The sequence below is a fragment of the Sander lucioperca genome, chromosome 10, assembly GCF_008315115.2.
Source record: "Sander lucioperca isolate FBNREF2018 chromosome 10, SLUC_FBN_1.2, whole genome shotgun sequence".
NCBI lineage: Eukaryota > Metazoa > Chordata > Actinopteri > Perciformes > Percidae > Sander > Sander lucioperca.
Genome location: NC_050182.1, coordinates 16827444 through 16851079, shown reverse-complemented (window position 1 = coordinate 16851079; position 23636 = coordinate 16827444). Strand labels below are relative to the sequence as shown.

Below are 23636 nucleotides of genomic sequence, written 5' to 3'. Positions count from 1 at the left end.
TAAGTAATTTCAAGACAGCGCCTTGAGCTTTGGGAAATTGAGAGACAATTTTTCTGACTTTTCTTTTTACATTTTAAAGACTAAATGATTAATTGAAAAAAAAGAGTTATCTTTAAAAGATACATTAGTGGTGATGTCAGGTCTGCTTTTGATTTCATAGGCAAGTCTATTAAAATAATTATATAGATATATTTGTATTAAAAAAATAAAAAATTATATATATATATATATATATATATATATATATATATATATGCAGAGTGATGCTCAAATAATATTCCTTTAATGGCAAAAGAGGTTAATGGCACTAAAACTCAAGAGCCAATAATGATGAAAAAAACCTCAACAGACAGAATCTATAGCCAGTTAAAGTCTTACGTTGCACTGATTCCAGATAGCTTCCAAGCACTGCCTCATATTAGCTATGGGAGTCAGTTATTCTTTAGTAATTCAAGTAAGTCCGTCTGTTATTATTTTACGAGGATGTGCATCCAGATTAGATCAGTGTACTTACCTTCTTTCTGGCTGGAGTTCTGGCTTAGCGCACCAGCCCAGGACCATCTTTGTTGGCGGATTTCTGCCCACGTCTTCTTGGTTGACCTGTGAATGGCTGCCTCATAGCGCTCCTGGAAAGGATAAACAGGTATCAGCAAGACATGCAGCAAAGGGCCGCAGATCGGACACAATACTGCGGCCACTAATTCACGGACTGAGCCTTAGTACATGGGGGGCATGCTTAACAAGGTGAGCTATCCAGGTGCCCCTGAATGGATTATTTTCAACATAGTTATTATTCTCGCCCAAACGTACCTTATTCTTCTCCAATTTCTGTTTCTGTCTCTCCTCCAGAGCGGCTCGCCGTTTTTCCGCTTTGGTCCGCTGTTGCTCGAGCTTCCTGCGGCGCTCCTCCAGCTGCTGCTCCCTCAGCTGTCGTGCCTTCTCCTCCTTCTCCAGCCACTGGGTCTTTTTAGCAGCTAAGATGGGGCAGAAAACATGGTTAACAGAGTAAGACTTCACTTAAAAAGAGCGCTGGACAGAGGAGCTCTCTCTCTCTCTCTCTTCCCTGTCATTTCAGAACACTGTAGGTATATTATTACGCATTCCCTTTGAAAGGTCTGTATAAGTTTGGACTTAAAAGAGTAGTGTGATATCTGTTGAAAGCATATTTTGATACGTTGGAGGTTTTCAAGCACAATCCAGTTTGAAGCTTTCAGAAAATTTCCAAAAAGTAAAGTCTGTGATGTTTTCTTCTCATCTCAATCTGTCTTTGAAAAAATATGTTGCCCTTCACCTCAATCCCACTTTGTGTTTGGAAAATAAATTCAATTACATGACTTTTCCACAGAATACTGCATAAAGCTTGGTTAGACAGCTACAGTACTTCTGAAGTGACACTTTTATACCACACTAATCACATCAAGCCTCCACGTCAGCTTCAATAAACCACACGCTTTGATATGGAAATCACCTTGTTGTCCCTGAGCCATTCAAAGAGAGCGTAAAGAAGCATTTTGCAGCTGCCTCTCTCTGTACACAACTCACCATATTTCTTTAAACTACAAAGTAAAACCTCCATGAAGAATCAGCCCCTGCAAAGAGACGAGGCTGAGCTCTCTAAAGCACTTGATGCAACAAAAGCAACTGGTTGTGGATTTCAGATTATGGTGACGGATCATTGCAGATATGCCTGAGCCTAGAGGGGTTAAAATTTATTGGGAGGCACACAGTTCGGCTTTTATCTGAGAAGGGAACAAAAAGCTGAGTTATACCGAGGCACTGCCTGCCAGTACCTTGCGGCAAAGAAAATATCTGCTGCAATGCGTATCTCAGCTCATCGCAGCACGTGGCCTCAATTTGAGAGAAGCCACATCTTAACCTTCTAGTGATACAAATATTTAGAGATGGCACTGCAAGTAAAGTGCAGTGGAAACTGCTTCATAATTCACTTCTTGTGCTGTGATGAGAACAAAAGGGAGGAGGAAACGATTTCAACCGGGCAATGTTAAAGGCTTGCTGAGATAGATGACTGTTGTTGATATATTTCACCACTTCCTCTCTGCTCACATGGGAAACGTTTAAGTCATATACTTCATGTAAAAAGACAGCACCCACTCTAAGCAAATCAAGTCTGTGACAGTTGCTGATTGAATATTTGAATTTGACTTATTAAACTAAAAGCGTTTGTTAATGGTTTTCCAGACTATAGGTGCTGGTTGCAGGAAGGACAATGAGTTGTAAGTTGGATGGGGGGTGATGGGGTGTGTGGGTGTGTGTGTGTGGGGGGGGTTTAAAGATAATTACTCTAAATGATTTCAGCTCATGATTTACACAATTCCCTCAGAGTGTCATTCATCATCTGTGATTTAGGCATCTATATAAGGGTGTTTAGTCCTAAACAGATCTCCAATTCTGAATATCTTACGCTGACATTGCTTTAAAATGCATTCTTCAACTCTTTCCTGACAGTGATTAGCACTGACAAGACTAGCACTATAGTACTATTATAGTAAGACCATTAAATAATTATAAGCAGAGTGGTGCTCTAACCCTGGAACATAAAGTATTTATACCATCCCACCAAAGACAGACAAGGCAGGAGATTAGCTTCTGTACAGCCACAGCCAATTCCATGATGCAAGTTCTTCAAGGCTTCCCTTAAATGTAACAAGGAACAAATAAGATGCAGGCTAGGATGTTCTTATTGTGCCCCTTTTACTACTAAACTAGTCATACTACTGGTGATGGTTGATTAGCCAAGTCATTCTTGGTCAGGATCTCTTTCAAGCCGATATTGTAAACACAAGCTTTGGCAGGATCCCATCTTATATCCAGTTCTGACTGAGAGTATTAGATCAGTCCCCCATCTGGCATGGCCTGGGGATCACCCAATTAGACTGATCCAGACGCTATGAAGTGTGCCAAACTCATCTTACTGCTATCGAACAAACAGTTGGATTAGACAACACAGCATTACTGAATGTACGAGTATGATAGTTCAAAGGAATCCGTGTCACGTGAGGATATACATCATGTTTATGCTTAAGTTATTAAAACATTTATGTAGCTTTGAGAATCCTAAATGAAACTGAGGCCAAGATAGCAAGACCAAGGTTTTTACTAATTTCTTTAATTAAGGTAATAAAGAACTGAGACTGTATGATTATCTTTTGAATGAGCATTTCTGTCTATCACTAAGTAGTACCATGCTGACAACACACCCTGTGAGACTACCATAGCTAAAAAGAAGAAAATAACTGAGCAAAAGTTGTAAAAAAAATATATCACTATTCCGTTCTGTATTTAAACAAGTAATTAACACATGTTCCTATTTCAGAACATTTTAAAGTGTGTGACTTTGAGTTTAGCAATATAAAGTTGTTTAGATGGAAATTTGCAGCCAAGATCGATCTGGTCTCACAGTAATCTGTGTCTCTAAAACCTCCAATTTCTTCAGTAAGATGGTAATCATAGTAGGTTTGCGGTATGTGGTTGAAACGCGTTATCTTTAAATACAAAATCCAAGGAGTTCTGTGGTGTCTGCAGATGGAACGTGTGGATGAACAAAGTTCAAACTCAGGGCACGCTTCGTCTTCCTTCATGTGAACTGAGATTAAAACCATTTAAACTACTACTTAAACTACCATTTTTAGTTACAGATACATGATTTGTTATTGAGCTGTTATTGATCAATCTATGCCTACATGATTTTTGTGAGAGACACATTGATGATGTCCAGAGACAGAAAAAGGTTGTAATTAGTTGAAATTTCTATGATAAAGAAAAATAAAACATTATTTTAAAATAAGGAAAACCACGGGGATTAAATGAATTAAAACGCTGTAGAGCTGGGCAACATGACCAAAACTCAATATTGGAACTCTTTATGTAGTCTTTACCTTTATAATGATAAAATAAAAATAAAAATATTTTTCCTTCCATAAGGGCTCCCTGATAATGACAAGTCTGCCATATCTCTTCTAAAAGCTCATATTATAAACAAGCACAACTACTAAAGCATTAGCATTGATGCTTATTAGTTTTGCATTCTGATTTCTTATAGAATAAGAGATGGAATGAAGTAGAGAGGGGGCCAAATCATGTAACTTGTGTTTTTTTTAATGGGATGATTCTTAGAGCCAAATGGGAAGAGCTTTTAATTAATATCAACATTAGCAAGGTTAGTTTATGACTACTGATGTCTGTATATTGGTACGTTTTTGGTTTATTGCCCAACTCCGGTTAAAGCTACTGGACTTCATTAAATTGAGACATCCAAATGACAGAATGATTGAAAGAGGTTACCACCACCACCACCACCACATACACATAGGTGAGTGGCTTACCTTGTAACATGCTGAGCTCTTCTGCAGGAGGGAAGGAGTGAGAGAGAAGACAGAGGCAACTGTCAGTCATGCAAAGCAGTGCACGACCAGCATGTAAGCCAGGTGACAAAGTGACAGCCGTGTGATAAACAGAAAATAAGGACTTGGGCCAGGAGATGCAATATCAACTGACACAAAATAAGTACTGCCATGTCAATTGTTATGACACCCAAGTGAAAGGCCCTGAGGACATTTTGCCCCAATTGATCAAACTACATTAAGTCAAGTTTGAATAAAATGTAAAAGGTGTCCGTGCTTTGATGACTCAGTACTGTTGCAAACAAATTTTAAATAACAGCAAGTCAAGATATATTCATAACACTGCAAAAAGCTGCAAAATTGCCAAAAATATTTATTTTTTTATCTCATTCAAATTGTATTAACATACATTTCAGTGCAGAGGTGAGCTCAAGTGCTAATGTGTTAAACAAACATACAATAAGCAAACATTTTGACAGCTTATTTCAGCATGCATGTAGAAAATGAAAGCTGGCTCGGCTTTTGCTGATTTTAGTCACTTTGGTGCAGAAGCCCAAACTACCCTTTTATCCTCTCTGTGCTACATGTGCATGCCATCTGCAGCCTGGAGCCATCCCAGTAACAACACAACTGCAAATGTAAAACAACAACCTCTTTCACCCCAACACTAGGGGGAGCTCTCTTCCTATGTAATAGGCTTGTCCTCCCACACCTTGTTTCCACTTACCAATATATTTGGCCTTTTCCTCTCTGCGCTCCTTGGCAAGCTTCTGCCTCTCCTCGGACTTCATGATGTCTGGGATAATAAGGGAGAAAGGAGGAAAATAGGGAGAGGATGTGTAAATGAGAGGTGCCATATTGTAAACTTATATCAAGTCCAATCCATTCAGGCCCATCAGATCTCGCTCACACAGCATTTATTTAAGAAAGTTAATAAATCTTGATATTTCTTTATGTTTCCTCGTAGGTCAAAACAAACACAATATCATGCGATCTGCAACACAACCTGAGAAAAATGTAACATCTAAGACTTTTTGGCCTTGTATCTGACCGAGTGAAATTCTTGACATACTTCCATATAAAATGAGCAATTAAAAAGCTTTTACTAAGAACTCAATTAAAGCTTGTTAGTCATCCTCACCTTAATTGGAATCATTCCTTAAGGACGGCTTGTGTTATGCAGAAATAATTCAGTAAATTTCCAGTGCTACATATCCACTATGGGGTAAAAAGCATAGTGTACAGCTTGTATTTATTCAGTATTTCTAATAGTATTTTGTTAACAAAGCACTAAAGTCACCAGTAATATCTTAAGTTTAAAGTTCTGTAAATGTGCTATTATTTGTACAATAATGTTTTGTGGCATTGACCATAGCAGTTGACTTCCCAAACTCCCTCATCCCAAAACTGACCTGAGGCAACAATGATGCACCTGCCCTCTGATAAACATAAATATATGAGTAAATGTTTTGTTCACTGCTGCAAAGTCAGCATGACAGAGGCTTTTAACTTTTAAATATCACCACAAGGAAATGCACGCCACAAGACAATGACAGGAAACTGGCAACGTCAACATTTCACCACTGATGCTCAACAAAGGCTGAAGCTGACGTGTGCTATATTTTCTGGATCAAGAAAAAAATCTCCATGGAAGCAAATCTATTCCAAATAAAAGCTGCAGCATGCGGCAGGCTCGCTAAATCTCCTATGTGGATGTGGGTGTATGTTTGATATGTTATGACTACAGGGGGCACTTACATATATATCTTCTCTCTGTGACATGCCTGATGTGTGCTCACACATACCATTCCTTCCAAATACCCCAGTGGAACCACTCAGTGAAAAAAAAGCCAAGGGGAACAGCAATGCAAACAAACACTGAACTGAGCCATTTTAAGAATTCAAACTGCATCCTTTCGTGATGGAAGCTGGTTCTAAAATATTGTCATTGTGACTTTCCAAAGGCAAGATTATTGTTTGTGCATTTTAGGCCTTTATTTATATAGGACAGCTGAAGACATGAAAGGGAAGAGAGAGGGGGAATGACATGCAGCAAAGGGCCGCAGGCCTGAATCGAACCTGCGGCCGCTGCGTCGAGGAGTGAACCTCTATATATGGGCGTGCGCTCTACCAGGTGAGCTACCCAGGCGCCAGGCACGCTTTTTAAATATGGTATTACTAGAGCTAAACCAATTATTTGATTAATCAATTAGTCAATGTAAAAATTTTTATCTGCAACTATTTTGATAATCAATTAATTCAATTCATCAATAATTGGTTACAGCTTTTCAACAGTAACATTCTAGACTAGACCAAATTAATAGATTTATTAAAAAAAACAATGGGATAAATTGATAATGAATCTAATCTTCAGTTGCAGCCCTATTTACAACACAAATATTACAGCAAATTAAGTCATATTTTCACCTTACTGAGTAATCATTTATTTCATAACACAAAATTGCAGCTGGACAATAATAATCCTGAAATTCTGACTGCAATCCGGCAGCGTGTCACTTCAGTTTCCCCATATACGTATATCTTATAACCTATTATAACTTATTTCTGCAGCCCACCAAAATAAATGAGCTTAAAATGTGCATTGATCAAAATAGCTTCCATGTGAAACCATATGTTCATTTGTAGTAGGGCTGGGTTTAAAAAAAACTAATTGGTTTTCTGATTCAAAACGATCTTCATTTGAATGAGCCGTTATCGAATCATAAAATCCTGAGATTGATCTTTTAAGAGGCTCTGTTTTAAAGCTAGAGTGAAGATTTTGATCATATGAAACTAGACGATCTAAGGAATCCATGTCATGCTAAATAATGCTCCAATAATTCTCCAGAGAAAAAACTGCCATGGCCATTTTCACAGATGTATGGCTTTAGGTCTCTTTCTCTGCATCACACCCTCTGCGCTAAAGAAAACACTTTCACAATGTTTTCTGTCTCTTTGTAACTGCTTTGGGGTCAGTTCTTAACAACATTAATATTTGTATTAATGCACCGGGTTAGAGGGTTCCTTGTACAATTTATAGCATTAGTTCTCTGAGAATCTCTTTCATATCCAAGCAAAATTTGTATTGTAACTGAAATATCCCTAATCGAATCGATATAGAATCTAATCAAATCGAATCAGGACCTTGTGTATAGGAATCAAATCGATTCTGGAAATCAGTAGCGATACCCAGCCCTAATTTGTTTTGTAGTGTACTACCACAAATAACACATCCACCACTGGGAAACACTGGCACAGGCTGCAGTCTTGATCTTTCTTGAGTCTGATCATCCCTCTCAACCTTCACAGACAGATGTTCAACATCAAACACAAAGGAACTCATCCTTCAGCAATGTCTAATAAGAGGAGGAATGAATCACAAACGCGAAAACAATCTGCCATGCAGCCTCCCCTAAGAACAGCCTCTGACCTACTTTGATATTTATAGGACTATGGCCCATGTGCATGGTGCCGCTCGGTGTGATGTGCTCCTGTTTACCACCATGTTAATCATAACGTCACATGGACAAAGCTTTCGAGACAAAGACGGACCGGCCCAGAAAATACCGCGAGGTGCAGTGTTTTGGGCTCCAGACTGTGCACACACTCAGAATGTCAGCTCTGTGTTATTCTGTTCACCTCTAAATTGGAGTACAAAAGGAGCAGTGCAGGGTATACTGCATAGTGTGACATGCAACCCTCATTGTGCGAATTCAATAGACACCTAAGAAACAAGAAATAGTGTGTTTACAGATAGATTTCTTTCACTTTTTGCTTAGGCAAAATTTGACTCAACACACTCAATCAATGTGACAAAATACAACTGGAGCAGACCATTACCAGAAGCAGCAGCTCTCAACTGAACTAAAAGCCTCACCATTTCATTTTACTAATTAAGGGGCCACCGAGTGCTTTTCATCTTTATACCCCTCTGGGTGGTGCAAAACCTCACAAGTAATGAGCTTTACAGAATCAACGGAAAAGGAACTTGGAAGGACAAAAGGGAAGTGTGGCTCATTTTTTTTGGAATCAGCAGACTAAGGACTCAACTGCATCTTTCTCTAAAATAGACCAGACTTGGCAAATAAACATAGAATATCATAAAAGTCTTGCTATAACTGACATGGCTAAGGTCATAACAAAATATGCAAACTGGAAGTATTGTTATAGTTTTGGGAGCAGTTTGGGGCTTTGGGGGGGTTTATCCCTGTCACCTCACGCTAAGAGAATAAAGACCATGACCATAGCGAATGGATTAATGGATAAAGAATAAAGGGGAGAGAGAAAAGAGGCTTACACTCCAAAAACCATCAAACATGTTCTTTAAAGTTTGCATGTGCTATTAACCAGTGGCTGCAATGACTTAAAGTGGTGGCATTGTGGAAGTGGCTATGGTGCAACTGCCAGGTCAAAGTAAATGCCCTCTTGGCATTGCTCACTGATATGGAATTCCTATTCCGGTTCCCTTTGCCCATTTTTCATTATGGATCAGTGCATGGCAGCGATCGGCATTAGCCATCCACTTACCAAGAAAGCTCATTTGTCCATACTTTACTGTGATTTTTTTATTACTAATTTAATTCTGCCTAAAGTCTTTGAGCCCAAAGCTGAGCTGTCCTCACATAGCAGCTTCTGTTCCATGCTTGTTCCAACAACTGCAGCAGCTCTATTGGATTTAGTTCCACGTCTGAAAGCATGTGGTCACTATTGCTCAGATACTAAAGCATTACCTTGCCTCAACAGAGCTGACCTAACTCCAGAAGATTGCAGATGTAGTTATAAGAGCACTGTGTCGTGTCTGGGCAAATTTACCTTTCATTCTAAGTTTAACCTTTAAGTAACTAACTCTATACGAGTAACATGAGTACTTTACAGGAGAAGTGTCTAAATTACCTTTACCACTTTTCAACCTGGGGACAGGTGATGCAGGTGAGCCAGGTGATCGAGGGATGACGTCAGATTTTGTGGGGGTGGTCAATCTCCGATCTGTTTCTTTCTTAGCTGGAGACTCCATTCTCTCGGTGGTGTCTGTCTTCGGGGGGCTACTCTCCCCCTCCGGGTCAGGCCTTGTAGGGTTTGGGTTCAGAGCTGATTGGGGAGCTGGTCGAAGAAAAAGACACAGTAAGACAACAAGTGAGTGAAGTAAGGTAGGGCAAGCACAGAGATGGAACTCAACCAGTTGGTCTTCATTCCTTTCACTACTGGGCCTAAGAAGTTGTTTAGTGTGGATGACGTTTACAAACGTCCTCAAGAGCTGCATGTATCAAGTGTGAGGGGTGGAGTCCATGTTTTGGGGAGAGAGAGAGAGAGATTGTTCAATTTGATAACTCACATATCAACTCTGTAACAAGATAATGAAAAAGAACACCTCCAACAAAACAATCTAAGCTCCTCTGTTTCTGTACAATGTTTCTTTCAGTTGTTCAGCAACATTTTCTGCTGCAGAGATTACACCATTTGCTCAGAAGCACAAGATAATAGGTCTTAAGTCTGCTCCTCGAAGCCTAATACCATTTTCTACTCAGCACAACTGATTCATCAACAGAACACCCTGAGCAAACAGCCTGACTACCTGGTAGAACAAAAACAGTAATTGCTTTTTGGCATCCTGATATATATTGAGGTGAAATAAATTGCTTAGGAAAACAGAATAAGAGTGATCATCTTCCAAGAAGTAGTCAAACTTTTTTTGATAAAAACTACTCGATAATAGTCAAGCCCATGAGTCATCTGTACTCTCTGAGATTTTAAAGGGTTTTTTTGATAAAAGAATAGCTGGGCCGATTTTTTTGAGACAGCAGCTTCACTCACAGCACGATGACTCACATTTGGCACGCTGCTGAACTTGAATCTCCGACTCAAACATTAGTTTGCCCAGGCTTTGACAGCCAAACAAAGACCCTCATGGGAGGGACTCTTGGCTTTGTCCACTCAGCACTGTACCCCTGCGCTCCCTGTGGAACCATGTTGGAGCACAGTTCCTTCTGCATAGTCTCTGAAGGTAAACACTGGGGCAACATGCTGTAAATTATTTAGACTTTGGCTAAAAACAACACAGACAGTAGGGGGCTGTCACACTGGCACAGTGAATGCACTGAAGATTTACTTTACAAATGCTGTGCTATTCAACAGTTTGCATAGAAGAACACCAATGAGCAGCAAGACCAATGCCGTGCGACTTAAAAGAGAAATGATTATAGCTTTCTATATAGTATGTGACTGTACAGTGTGCCTCTTAAGCCATAAACATCTCCTTCGAAAACAAGCTGAAAAACGTTTTTTTTTTTTTTTTTTTTCAAACATACTGCTCCCTTGTGTGTAAAACTCTGATTATTATTAAACCTAAGAGGCACAAAGATGGACAAAGGTCTGCATTAATAGCTGAGGCCAAATAACTTCTCACTACTGCAACAACCATGCTTAGTAGCATTCAGTGAGATATCAGGCCTCATGGCAAAGATTGTCTGTGCTCAGCTTGGCACATGGAAAAGCTATGTCATCAGTCTTGGAAATGGAGGCAGCTACTGATGACCCTGAGTTGGATGAAGCCCGATGACCAGAGAGAGCGGCAGTATGAGTCTATGAACGAGTTCAGCTGGGATACAAGACATTGTGTTTCCCCTTGCCTAAGCATGCCACTATTAAACAAGCATTCTTCGGGCAATGATGTGCTCGGACAGAGAGGGGCCATTGTTGTGGTCTCTTCATAGCAACGGGACAGCGGCCAAAACGGACAGCGGGGAGAGGAAGGAGGGGGAATGGTAGTAAAATAAAATGAAAGTAGAAGAGGTGCAATTTTGTAACAAAATGCAACTCTGTGGGGGAAAAGACAGAGCAGGAGCCAAACAATGTATTCAGGGATTAAATATTAATTTTAAATAGTTTACTATAGAAAAAAAAAATCCAGTGCCATATAACAAACACAGCACCCACGGCTTGAGACCAACTTTATTCAAACCTGACTAAATCCAGTAAAACTGCCAGCTCTTGGCTTTCCTTCCCCATTCATCCATGTTACTGTATTGAGGCTAAATCCTGTTAATAAATATGTGATTTAATATCTGCATTTATCAATCAAATCCCTACAGCACTTTGATGCTACAGGTGTACCATTGCGACTGCTCATGTGATGAATCATACAATCCTTGTCTCTGAATTCATCATCTTACAGATCCCTAAGGGCAGATATGACAACTAGGCTACCAAAGGTGATTGGAGCAAGTGCAGTTCTGACAGACAGGTATTGTGTTGTATGTTGCCTCACATTCTGTGAAAGTTCCCCATACACCTGAGAACTGGAGCCACAAAGAATTGGCTGGCTGACAGCAACGTTGGCCACTGGTCAGACAATCACCGTGATCTATACTGTCAATGATGTCAGTGGCACTGACAATGAATACTAATGAAACCTGAAGCTCTCTGGAGGAAAATGGGATGGGAGCTGAGGGAGAGGATTGCTGCTGCGTAGCAAGGGACTGAAACAAGGGCTGATTGATGCAGCACTAACCCTGTCAGAACTGGAGAACAGAGTGCACGATAGAAGACAGAAAGTTAATGGGGGAAAGAATCGTAGAATGTAAGAAAGGGGTTTCAACTATTGTTGCGACTGACGACTATTTTCATTATTGAGTAATCTGCTGAAGGTTTATTTGATCAGTTCATTGTTTAGTCTTTAAACTGAAAAAAAGTGTAAAATGCCCATTATAAGTTTTCAGAGCCCAAGTGACTTCTTCAAATTGCTTTATATCCAACATATAGTCCAACACCTAAAGAAATCTAATCTACTACGATATAAAAAGCTGAAAGTTATCACCTTTTAGATGCTGGAACCTTTGAATATTTGGCATTTTTGCTTGATAAAATGACTCAAGTGTTAATTGATTATCAAAAAAGTTGGTGCTTAATTTTCTTTCGATCAAATGATCAATGAATTTGTACTAATTTTGGAAGTAGTTGTACTGCAATTCATTTTAAGGTACCCTGTGGAGTTTTTGACCACTAATGGCGCAATGGAGGAGTGCATCTACAGGCGCCAACAAAGACAGTGAAGAAAACTGCAAAACTATCAAACATTGGCGTAAACAAAGCACAGCAATAGACATACATACGTATATAAAAAACTGCTTTGAAAATGTTTTTTGGGAAAAGAAAGATGCAAGTGATGCATTTTGGTGAGGAACACTGAATGTAAACATAACTTTGTTTAAAAGAACGGTGCACCTTTACATAACAGAACAAAGAAGTCTGCTGAGTGTAATGGCTCCGAATCAGGGACTTTTGCCTGTCCTAGACTGACATAGTGGTTGGTACAGCTGTATTTAAAAATGATCTACAAAGTGACCCCTTACAGCAAACAAGATTGGGACATAATCATGCGAGGCTTCGAGGAGAATGCTTAAGTAATATTTGCACAGATGTCCTGAATGCAATGACAAAATCTGTTCAGCAATCCATGAACTCTGTTCGGCTGTTATCACAGTCATAAGAAAGAAGCCAATACAATAAAATTACCACGTTTTTATGTAACAGAGCGGTCTCATGTGGTGTGTTTAGGTGTGGAATCATTGCAGAAATAGGAATATCAACCTAATTCTATTACTATATTTATACAACCCATACAACACAGGGGGTATATCAATGGAACACTTGTGTATCACCTGCTTACCATATTTACTCTCTGGACAACTACAGCCAAAAGCCATTAGACCACCCTCTTGTGACATCATTTACATTATTCATAAATCATAAATCAATGCACACCAACTTCCTCTGAGACGCTTGAGTCTCCATCAAGCCGGAACATGGAAAAACACTTTGGTGGAGGAAGAAAAGGGGGAAAAATCCTCAGGACAAGCATTTGGTCAGCGTTTCAAAAGCTTGATAACATTTCAGGCATGTTGAAGGTTTTGATGTGCACCACCAGGTTGTGGGGCGGAGGTGGCTCAGGTAAATAGGCATAATCGCTTACTAATCTTGTGGTAGTAAGTAAATCAATCTAAAAGCACCTAAACACCTAAAAGCAGTGATATGATCATGGCATGGTTGCTTTGTTTTATTCTCCTACTGAATATCAAATAGGTATTCAACAGCTATGAGACCCTAAAGTGGGTCAGAGGTAGTTCAGGAATCTTCAGCATGCTGTGTGTGACCATTGGTTGGACACCACACCGTCCCCTTGCACCACGGCTCAGTTGGCCCCATAATGTCTCCCTATGGGGCCTCTCTAGCTGCAGGTGTCAAACAAAGCCTGAGGCACACAGCTGAGCCCATTTACATGCAAAAGTGACACAATGGAATAAGATATCTGTTAAAGTCAGCAGAAACAGTAAAGGAACCCCTGCCGAAGTGGGTGTATGCATGCATGCACGAGCACAGTGTGGGAGCAGAACGGCAGGTTGAGAAGCAGCAGGGAATTTGCACAGATTCAGTGCCATTTCCCAGTTTGAAGCAATTTCAAATGTTGATTTTAGAAAAATGCAGCACAGGCTCTGAGAAGCTCATTGTACATTCACTGCCAAAGTGCAAGCACAAAAGGGATTTAGTACTTTACAGTTTGGCTGATGACATTATGAGTAAAGAGCCACGTTAAAATCTGGGACAACAACTGGTAATTCTGCCACACAAAATGTGATTTAGCAGAAATCTAATTTCACAGCATATTATTTTGTTAGAGCAGGTTATAAATACCCACACTGCTGCACCAGTGCCATTTAAATAGACTTAGATAGTCACCTCCAAAGCTGAAGGCCACAAGAGCCTTTCCAGTTTAATTATTTTAATAACAGAGTATGAATATTGATGTCCAGGCAATAGGAATTCCATTAAAAATAACACATAAGAAAGCAGAGCCACGAGAGGATAGGTCTTTGGAACAGCATGTGCCCACATTATAACGGAAGCCTTTTTTCTCCACACAGCTATAGGATCTGTACTAAGCACAGGGTTCAGATAATATACCACACTGCTATTTTCTCAACCTGTTCATCAACCTTACAAGGGGACCCGTGAATCAGGGTAAGAAAAGCTTGTTTCTGCCACAGCACAGCAAAACACATGACTCACTGTATGACAGAATCAGCAAACTATGTCAGCACATTCTTAGGACAGTGTTTGCTCATTAACAGCTTAGGGAGGATACTTTGGGTTGAGACAAGCTGTAAAAAGCAATATCATTGTGAAACAGCTTGATACAAAAACAGGCATACATTTCCAGTGCAAAGTAAAAAAAGTAAGCTTTAAAATGATCTTACATGATAGTGATCAGTCATAATGAATACATCTACAACTCACAGCTGCTGCTTATTCCAAATGCAACATCCAGAGCACTGCCAATGTCTTGCCAAGATACTGAGCAGAGTATGAATATAGGGCAAGACATGGAATATTTATTCACTCTTAAGCACAACCTTCTCTGTCTCCTGCCAAACAAGAAGAGACTAGAGGTGAACGCACTCAGACCACCAACAGGGACAAATAAAAGGTATTTAATGCAACGATACAGAAATGTTGCATAATCTAAATAAGTCTAATCTTACAAAAAAAAAGCTTGGTAAACAAGGTGGATGTGCAGCACATTCTCATGAAAAATGGAAATGGCAAACAAAAGGCGAGGAAGCAGGATTGAGATCCAGAGTGTGAAATCAAAAGACTGGAAAGGGAAAGGGCGGCAACCCATAAAAAGAAAAGAGGACCTCGGGAAACACACAGAGAATGGATCTGCATCTCATTTGGGATGGGCCAGGGGACTAATGAACTACCTCATCGCTTACCCCCCTAACCCGTCGCCCCTTCACCCTGTTATGTCCCTCCTGCACCGAATAGGGTGATGTAAGAGTGCAAGGGGGCCCAGACACACAGGAAGCGCAGTGTAAACAACAAGCACTGACTTCATGCCAAACCAGGCCCTGCCTGTGTGTGTTTAAAGACCAAAGTTTTCATTAGATGTGCTTACAACTGAGGACTACAATTTTAAAGGGGAAGTGAGATAAACATCACTATATTCTGCACACAAACTGCAGTTGAATACCACCTGGCTTCTTTTAACTAGGGCTGCAATTAATGATCATTTGATTGTTGATTATTCTAATGATTATGTTTTAATTAAATCTTTTAGCGTAAAAAGAATTGTTCAACAAAATGTCAATGATATGAAAAAGGAAAAAGCTGGAAATCCTCACATTTGAGAGGCTGGGACCAAATAAGTTTTGGTATTTTGTCTGATTAACAACTTTAGCGTTAAACTTTTTATGTTTAATCGCTAATTCAAATCCTGGATTGATTTAGTTGATTGTCATGATACAACTGAATCAAACACGGACGTCAACAAATAACTATTTTTTTTATTATAGATCCATCTGTCTACTTATTTACCATACTTAATTAATCAATCATTACTTAGTCTATAAAATGCCAGGAAACAATTTTCCAGAGCTGAATATGATATCTTCAAACCAGTCAAAGATATCCGAGGGTGGCACACCCTGAAGAAGGCTGTCTGTGCTGCTACGCGTGGGTTGCTTCTCCCTATGTCTTTTACATTTTCTATTATGAAATAGCCAGTGAAATAAAGGGTTTTTAATACTTTTGAAGAAGAGTGCCTTGGTTTTTCCTTTTTTTCTACACTTAATTGAATTCCCGACCCCAAAGAGCACCTTCAAACATCTGACTGAACTTCCTGAGCACCCTGGACTTTTTTGTCTTTCAAAGATATCCGAGTCTCTGATATCTGAGTCAGACTGATGAACCCACTCATCAGGCTACAGCTGATGTATGTCTTATAATGTCAAAAGTGGTTCTGCATACCAACCGGCAGAGTTGAAGACACTTAAAAAGACTGCATTCCTTCACTGCATGCCAATCGGCCAGTGAATACTGATGTCTCTGTCAGTGACTGCACCAGCTTTCATCCCATCACCTGGCCCAGGCTGAGAACAATGCCTTGCATTTAGCTGCTGCGGCTCTCTCCTGCACCGGCGTATGTGCCGAAGCCACCGCGCTGATGAAAGGCTCCGCTTATTTGACCTCGCAGCAGCTCTCTGGGGTACCCTGCATCTGCTGCTGCCACCAACATGCTCCAACATAAAGGGATAAGTAACCTAGACAGTCTGACCAGTGGTGGGGAAAGAGTGTCAAAAACCGCCAAACTCAAGCCTTTCTCAATGACATCAGAGGATGAGATGGGATGGGATGTCTAGCTGGGCCGCAAAAGCTGCCATTCATAACTGGAGGCAGTGTATCGGCATGCCAGCCAATCGCTCCTGGCAACCGGCTCTATGTCTCTTTTGGGGGTTGGGAATTGACAGAGTAATCTCTCAATGGCGGGGTTTTCTGGTCCCCCTGTCACCATCAAGGACCAATTTTAGTCCGAATAGGACTATGTAATATGTATGTATATGTAAACCATTTAAGTTTAATCTTTTGCAATTTAGTTTGCCCCTCAAAATAGATACAGGTAATTTAACTGGTGACATGTTGAAAGAGCTCTGCCTGTGTGTGTGTCCCTGTCTGAGGTAGCTCACAGAGCTGTTGTTTGTCGTTTTGTTCCAATGTGGCCATTTTCATAAACATTACCTAAAGCAAAAATCAGGCCCAGGCAGTAATCTTGTGCCTGTTCAACATACAATTACACCCAACAGTTCTCATTAACTGGATTTTTGTCTCCCCACACAAAAACCCAGAACTTTTTTTTTTGCTGGCAACAAGGTCCAATCATGGGTTTCATAATCACAGGTAACAATGATGATGCCAAATGTTCACTCCCACACTCTCCACTGCGAGGTTCAAATACATCAACAAAACCATGAAACTCAATGACCTTAACATTTCCTAGAAAGCAGAGACAAGAACTAAAATAACTGACGAAAACGGGTCAAACAAGGGCTCCAACATACATGTGATACAACGGCCAAGGAATGTGTAGGGAGATCAAGATGTGTTTACAGTGCAAGATGCATGTCCTTTAGCTGGTCTAATATTAGCTGATAGGTCTGGTGACTGGAACTTTCAGACGACCAGAGAGCACAGAGCAGCCCGTCTGGGATATTTTCAGACTTGTTGGAGGTGGAAGGAATAACCAACACAGTCCAAATCAAGACTTCCCTCCCCTTGTCCTTCCTCTAGTGTCCCAGGGAGAAGGCCAGTACAGCTGACTGATAATACATTTAGGGCCAAAACACTGCATCATCGGCCTTCTTCCTGTATGCCACAATCGAGCAGATGCCTTCCAAATAGCACGTGTACATTTCATGGGCTTCTCATGCTTTTAAAGAGAACGGGTTCGTAGTAAGAACAGCATGTTTCTTTGGCATTCAATCACTTTCTTACTACCCAGCTGCTGCAGCTGTGCAGCATCTTGGAACAAACTTAGGCCTAGATTGTAGTTTATTTGTGTATTGTTGTCTTATACTGTATTTTTATATTTCATGGTTTTAATGCATTATGTAAAGCACATTCAATTGTCTTTGTGCATTGAGTGTGCTAAATAAGCTTGTCTTGCCTTTCCATGGTCCAATAATTTGAAAAATCTCTGTCTTTCTGGTTTCATTCTGTTATGGTGCAGTCAATGTATTGGTCATAAATGCTGTCTGTGTTCATCTTTGAAGCAACCTGGCCATTTTAATTATTAAATATTTCATCATTGGGATATATGCTCATTCGCTTGCTTGCTGAGTTAGATGAGAAGCCAGATAGCTTAGCTTGGCATAAAGAATGGAAACAGGCAGTAACAGCTAGCTTGGCACTATCTAAAGGTAACGGAATCTGCCAACCAGCACCTCTAAAGCTCACTAACACCTTGTATCTTATATCAGTATACAAAACAAAGTGTCCCAAAATATCCCACTATTCTTTTAATCACACTCATGCAGTTTGAACTGGGTAGTTAATATGTTTTGCACCAAACAATTCTCCTGTATACTACTTTTTAACACACAGGTCGCCTATTAATTCTGTGATCTGCTTCCAGCTCTAAGTCATTCGGTTCAAAGTAATCATAGGTGGTCCTTGACAAGTCACAGCTTTTTGAATGATCAACTGTATTATATATCAAATGGTCTCATTATAAGGTAAAGACCAAAGGAGCTGAAGACAGGTCATATATCATAAAGTTGTTAAGCCAGACACATTCTTGGGGCAAAATTTTAAATGTGACTAATAACACGCATAATGGGGCTATGGAAAGTGAGTGAATGACTATAGTCATCATCACAATGCACAAGGCATAGAAAAGATGAGCTTGTAGCAGTTAATTGTCAATTATCAGCATTTGTAATGTTATTATTTACAAGGCAAGATTATTTTTTAGGCTTTTTTCATACCCAGGCCACTGCGGTAAGGACTGAGCCTTAGTATATGGGATGCACACTCAACCAGGTGAGCTACCAGGGCACCCCACAGGGTAAGACAACACAAACATTCTATGTTGTATTTGAGCTACCTTGCGTTTTAGTTGGTTAAAGGTGGTTCAAGGGTAGGCAAGTTCAGCTCTAATCCTACCTTAATCCACTGTATTTGTGTTTTTTCCTAATAGAGGATGGGGATAGGAGGTCCACAATTAAAAGACCTCACACACATTATTTCAAAAGGTTGTGTCTGTCGTCAACGTTCACAAAAACAAACATGAACTGTGCCTGCATGCACATATTGACCGCTTTCAGTAGCCATTTCCTGGTAGAATACTGCAGAGGCTAAGAGTCTGCACACTGCTGGTTAATGGGAAAGCTTTTTACATCAGAGTGCTGGGTTAGAGATCTACCTCTATTACCTCATGAGAGGTCAGTGTCTGGGCGGTGTGATTTACATCATCTGGGTGTTACAGAATGGACCGACACTGACGTGATGCCTCCTCTATGTGGGGAGTTGAAATCTGGATAAAGCAGTTCAATCAGGTTTTTTTCACCTTTTTCACATTACAGCATGGCTCGCTTTCTGTGTCTGTCTTCACTTTATAGCTTTAAGCGTGAATTATACTAGACGCAGCCCAGCTGGCGCGTACAAATGTGACGTCATGGGATCACCGTGACTATTTATACCCGCGCTGGTGGTCGCGACACTAGTTGCAGTCTTCTCCTGAACAGAGGTGGCGACAGAGCATTGCCGTCAAAGCTTTGATTTGATTCGATGACCTACTTCGTCAGATCAAGCCTTTCAATCACCATAAAAGAACTCATCTTAACCCAGTAAATTTACAAGAGAGACTTGTAGTCACTCTGAGAGTCCTGGCATCCGGTTGTCGGCGAACTCGTTCAGGCCTCCCATTTCCGCTTTGTCGCGCGCTGCAGGGAAAAAAAAAAAGAGCTGTGCGCGACCTCTGCTCGCGCGTCATAAATCGGACGCGCCAGCAGGATATTGCATCATTTTGACGTCATGATGGCGCGTGCCACCTTGATGCGTCTAGTATAATTCACGTTTGAGTCTTCTCTCTGGATTTTTGCAAATCGCACTACAGGCTTGTAGGTGGTGCCAGAGGAGCCGGATTTATTTTTAAATTACCTGCTTCATGTAGTTCTACTCAAACATAGACAGAAAGTTAGTTTTATAAGTCTTACCTACTGCACCTTTAAAAGAGAATGGCATTGTTAGCACAGGGGTAATATGAGCATTCTTGCATATTAAGAGCCACCTTGAGTATTTAAGACAGTGATGTGATTTTTTGGCTCCGTACTCCAATTTTTTTATTTTAAAATAAACAGTGACTATGCAGTTTAAGTGCCAACTTCCAGCTTGAAACTGAAAGGGTTTACCAGTTTGGCCAGTATATAAATTGCAGCCATAACACTATCATGCAGGGACTATATCTATAAAAAATAAATTTAAAAAAAGAGTATGATTCCAATGCTCTTCAAACTAATATGATATGAACACCTTAAGCACCCTAAAGCTGCAACTCGGCTCTTCAACCCCAGTAAGTGTTTCATTTTAAATCTAATAAGCTGAGCGCAGAGGAGCCAAAACAACTGCAAATGTCTCACTGTCTAAAAACTGCACTCTAGTTTCAAAAGCAGACCTCAACGCCACAGTACTGGCATGACTTCAGTCGGTTCTTTGTGAATCAGATGTTTCTGTTCTTTTCCCTTCTCTCTCCAAACTCATATCTGAACATGTAAGAACTGGGAAGCCCCCAGTCTCCTACACCAACACCAACAACACTGCCTGAGGTAATTTTAAGGCGCTGACACACCAACCCGATTATCGGCCGTCGGACAGTCTGGCGAGGTTGGTGACCCGAGTCTGTTTGGGGTGTTCAGTGCCGTCGTCAGTCGGAGGAGCCGTCGGCGTTCATTTGGGCAGATTTGACTTGTTGAATCGGCCAGTGGGCAGTCGGAATCAATGACCAATTACCGGAAATGACGAGCGGGATGAGCCTGACTAACGCCTCTCAAAATCTGACGAAAATCGTTTAAACTGACCTTTGTCGATCTGAAATTAAGACAGATTCAGCAACTGCATGGCCTATTTCTCGCTTAAAATGTTTTCAGAAAGATGTTTCGGTGAACTATTTTTATAAAATACGAGATCGTATTCCGAACGAGCCACCATTATGGTCTGGCTTTGAAATTCGGGAGAAGCAAGACCCACGTGATGTGTCCGTCCAATCAGCTGCCGTTTTTCATTTTTTTGGGCGACAATACAGATTAGCGCCGCCTGCTGTTATGGAGACGTATTGCGTTGCGCGCTCGTGCAGAACGTACACTCAAGTCGGCGCCGCTTCAGTGTGTTCCGAGGCACTTTTTTTACCAACTCGGGGAGGCTGTTGGTGTGTCAGAGCTTTTAGAGGAATAATCAATGAATCTATACACCCAAAAAAATGTTCTATCTTGTTAAAAGTGTGGTAAAGAATTATGATAATCAGTTTGCTACTTTAATCCTTTTAGTCATACATGCCTGAAAAATGCCCTTTGATTGAAGTAATCAGTGATTGCAGCCACATACACTAAATTAAATGGATTATGTAGGATGAGGCCCAAACACAGGTTGGTCCCCTTTGTGTGCACCACCCAGTAATATAAATGAGATTAAAAACAGCAGACACAGCAAAAAAATAAAAAATAAATAAATGTAATGGGTGCCATTACTTTCTCCCTCTAAAATAGAAAAATTCAATATTTAAATTCAGTGCATAAATGACTTGAAGCTTCAAATTTCCTAGCCCAAAGAACAGTTCAAGTCAAAAGAGTTACTGACATAACCAGGCATGTTGCTTGACCTACAGTACAACTATAGAGTTACAGTAGTGTGCAACATTATTGCACTCCCAAAAATACATGGATGTAAATTACTCTGCTCATAATCACAAAGATTCAATCATGACTTGTATAGTTCTACACGATGAAAGATTTATCTTTAGTTGATACATTTCAAACATAAGTGGTTTCATACGTAGCTAACCTGTCCGAGTCAAATATATCTCCAGCAAAACATGAAAACATCTCATTATAACACACACTCACCACTGCATTGCTCACAACTAATCCTGAGCAAAAACAATGTCAGTTAGTGCTGTTATCAGGCTCCATTATTAGGCAGTGAATCTAGAAGGGCACATGGGACGCTGCCCACTGTTAATTTAGAAAGACAATAGCCCTCTCTCCAAAAATGGGAGGCTCTCACACATATCCCCCTGATTACATAACATCTCCTGCGGCTGAAGATGTGTAGCTGACTGATCCTGTTCATTACAGTACAGGCTTGCCAGCCAAAGCTGGTGGATTCTCCCATATTACACAATAGACAAGGACTACACTATGATCCGTTTCCCTGTCAGCCTGCTGATGCTATCTATCCTCAATATGGCTGTGGTGAAGCAGCTTGTCGTTTTTACTTAAAACAAAGTTTGCATAATGGCTCATAACTATTTAAAGCATCACCTCAGTCTCTTCTACACTATACAACCTACATCCTGCTCCTCCTGTAAGAAGTTTAGAGGAATGAGCATTGTAATTCCCCTAAGGTGTTTCTGTGAATAAGCTAGAAAAGGCTAATCTTAATAAAAAGGAAAAAAAAAAACTTTCTGTTCATCTCAGTTGGTCACAGCTTAGCTGTTCAGGTACGGTGATTAGAGAGGACGACCAAAAAGAGCCGACTGTGAAAGGGTGGTAGAATGGAGAGCACAGAGAGAAGAAAGCCTGCATAAAGAAAAGACGGATTAGAAGATCTTCTCCATAAATCCTGACAGCAGATTTTCACAATGCTGGGCCAGGCTTTCAACAGCTCCAGTCCAAGGGCTAGTTGTCAAGCGGGACAAATCAAGTGAGATTTCTTTAGTGCCTGTATTTCAACAAAAGGAGAAGACTTTTCCAGTTGTCCTACTGCTTCCAGGTGTTGTTTACATATCTTGATCACAGATATTTTACATGGGCACGACACATTCTTGAGAGCCGATGTGGCAAGAAAACACGTCTTTTATTTGAATTGAAGAACATACTCTTCCTTCCTCTTTGTGAGAGAGCGGTATCATAAAAGGTAAACATCTTCCTTTAGAGCAAGATTATGAAATTGATTCAGAACTTGAAGAAAAACACATGATCACAGAGTGAGCTGGAGGCAAATGTCGCACTTTGAGCTTGAGTTATGCAAAAGGAGTGTTGGAGCTCTGATGACCACGGACCACTGATCCTTCTAAGTAAGCATGGGAAGCATAACAGTCTGGCTGACATACTGTACTCATCACATGAAGCAAGAGGCATGATGTCAGGGCTTCTGCCATGACTCATATCACATATGATGACAGCCCCTTCCAACTCTATGGTCATACATACATTATGTTATTGAGAACATGGCTGTTTAAAGACACTCCAGTCTACTGGTCAAGATTCCCACAAACAGGGTGGAGCGCATCTCTCCTCCTGCTTGATGCAGAGCCAAAACAAGCCAACCTCCCTCCATGAAGCCCCCTGTCAGCAGGAAGGAAGTTTTCTGTTGTCAGAAGGAGGTCACATTGTGTGTCCCCTTCTATTTCCAGAAGCAGGCAACATGTCAACACACAATGCTTTGGCATGGAGATTCAAACTTTGAACCAATGCTGGGCTGCTTGCAAGAACAACGTCAAATTGGCAGGTTTCCAACATGGGTATTCAATTTAGTCTCAAACTGAGACATTTGTTATAACTGAGTGGAGAAGTCATGACCTGATTGGCCTTGAACTGCATGATCACAGGATCACATATTTGTAATTGCACATATAAAGCAGTAACTAAGCTGGATATGGCTGGAGTGTGAGGGAAACTATTTATCCTACACTTTGGACGGCTGAGGCTCTCATTTAAATTGTTGATTTGA

The 23636-nt window shown here is 40.5% G+C and overlaps 1 protein-coding gene across 13 annotated transcripts in view; it reads right to left on the bottom strand.

The window, feature by feature from the left end:
* Window positions 1–23636, bottom strand: part of map7d1a (MAP7 domain containing 1a) — a 43163-nt gene that overhangs the window by 18362 nt on the left and 1165 nt on the right. For 6 of the 13 annotated variants that reach the window (XM_036006139.1, XM_036006140.1, XM_036006143.1 and 3 more), the window contains exons 1-6: window positions 14652–14754; window positions 9255–9461; window positions 5089–5157; window positions 4344–4364; window positions 811–974; window positions 515–626 (exon numbers count right to left, since the gene is read on the bottom strand). In XM_036006139.1, the coding sequence (XP_035862032.1) occupies window positions 515–626; window positions 811–974; window positions 4344–4364; window positions 5089–5157; window positions 9255–9461; window positions 14652–14739 (661 nt within the window). In that variant the 5' untranslated portion in view covers window positions 14740–14754. Of the gene's footprint in view, window positions 1–514; window positions 627–810; window positions 975–4343; window positions 4365–5088; window positions 5158–9254; window positions 9462–14651; window positions 14755–23636 lie in introns of those variants that run through there. The other 7 variants (XM_036006142.1, XM_031289856.1, XM_036006145.1 and 4 more) reach the window with 4 other exon arrangements.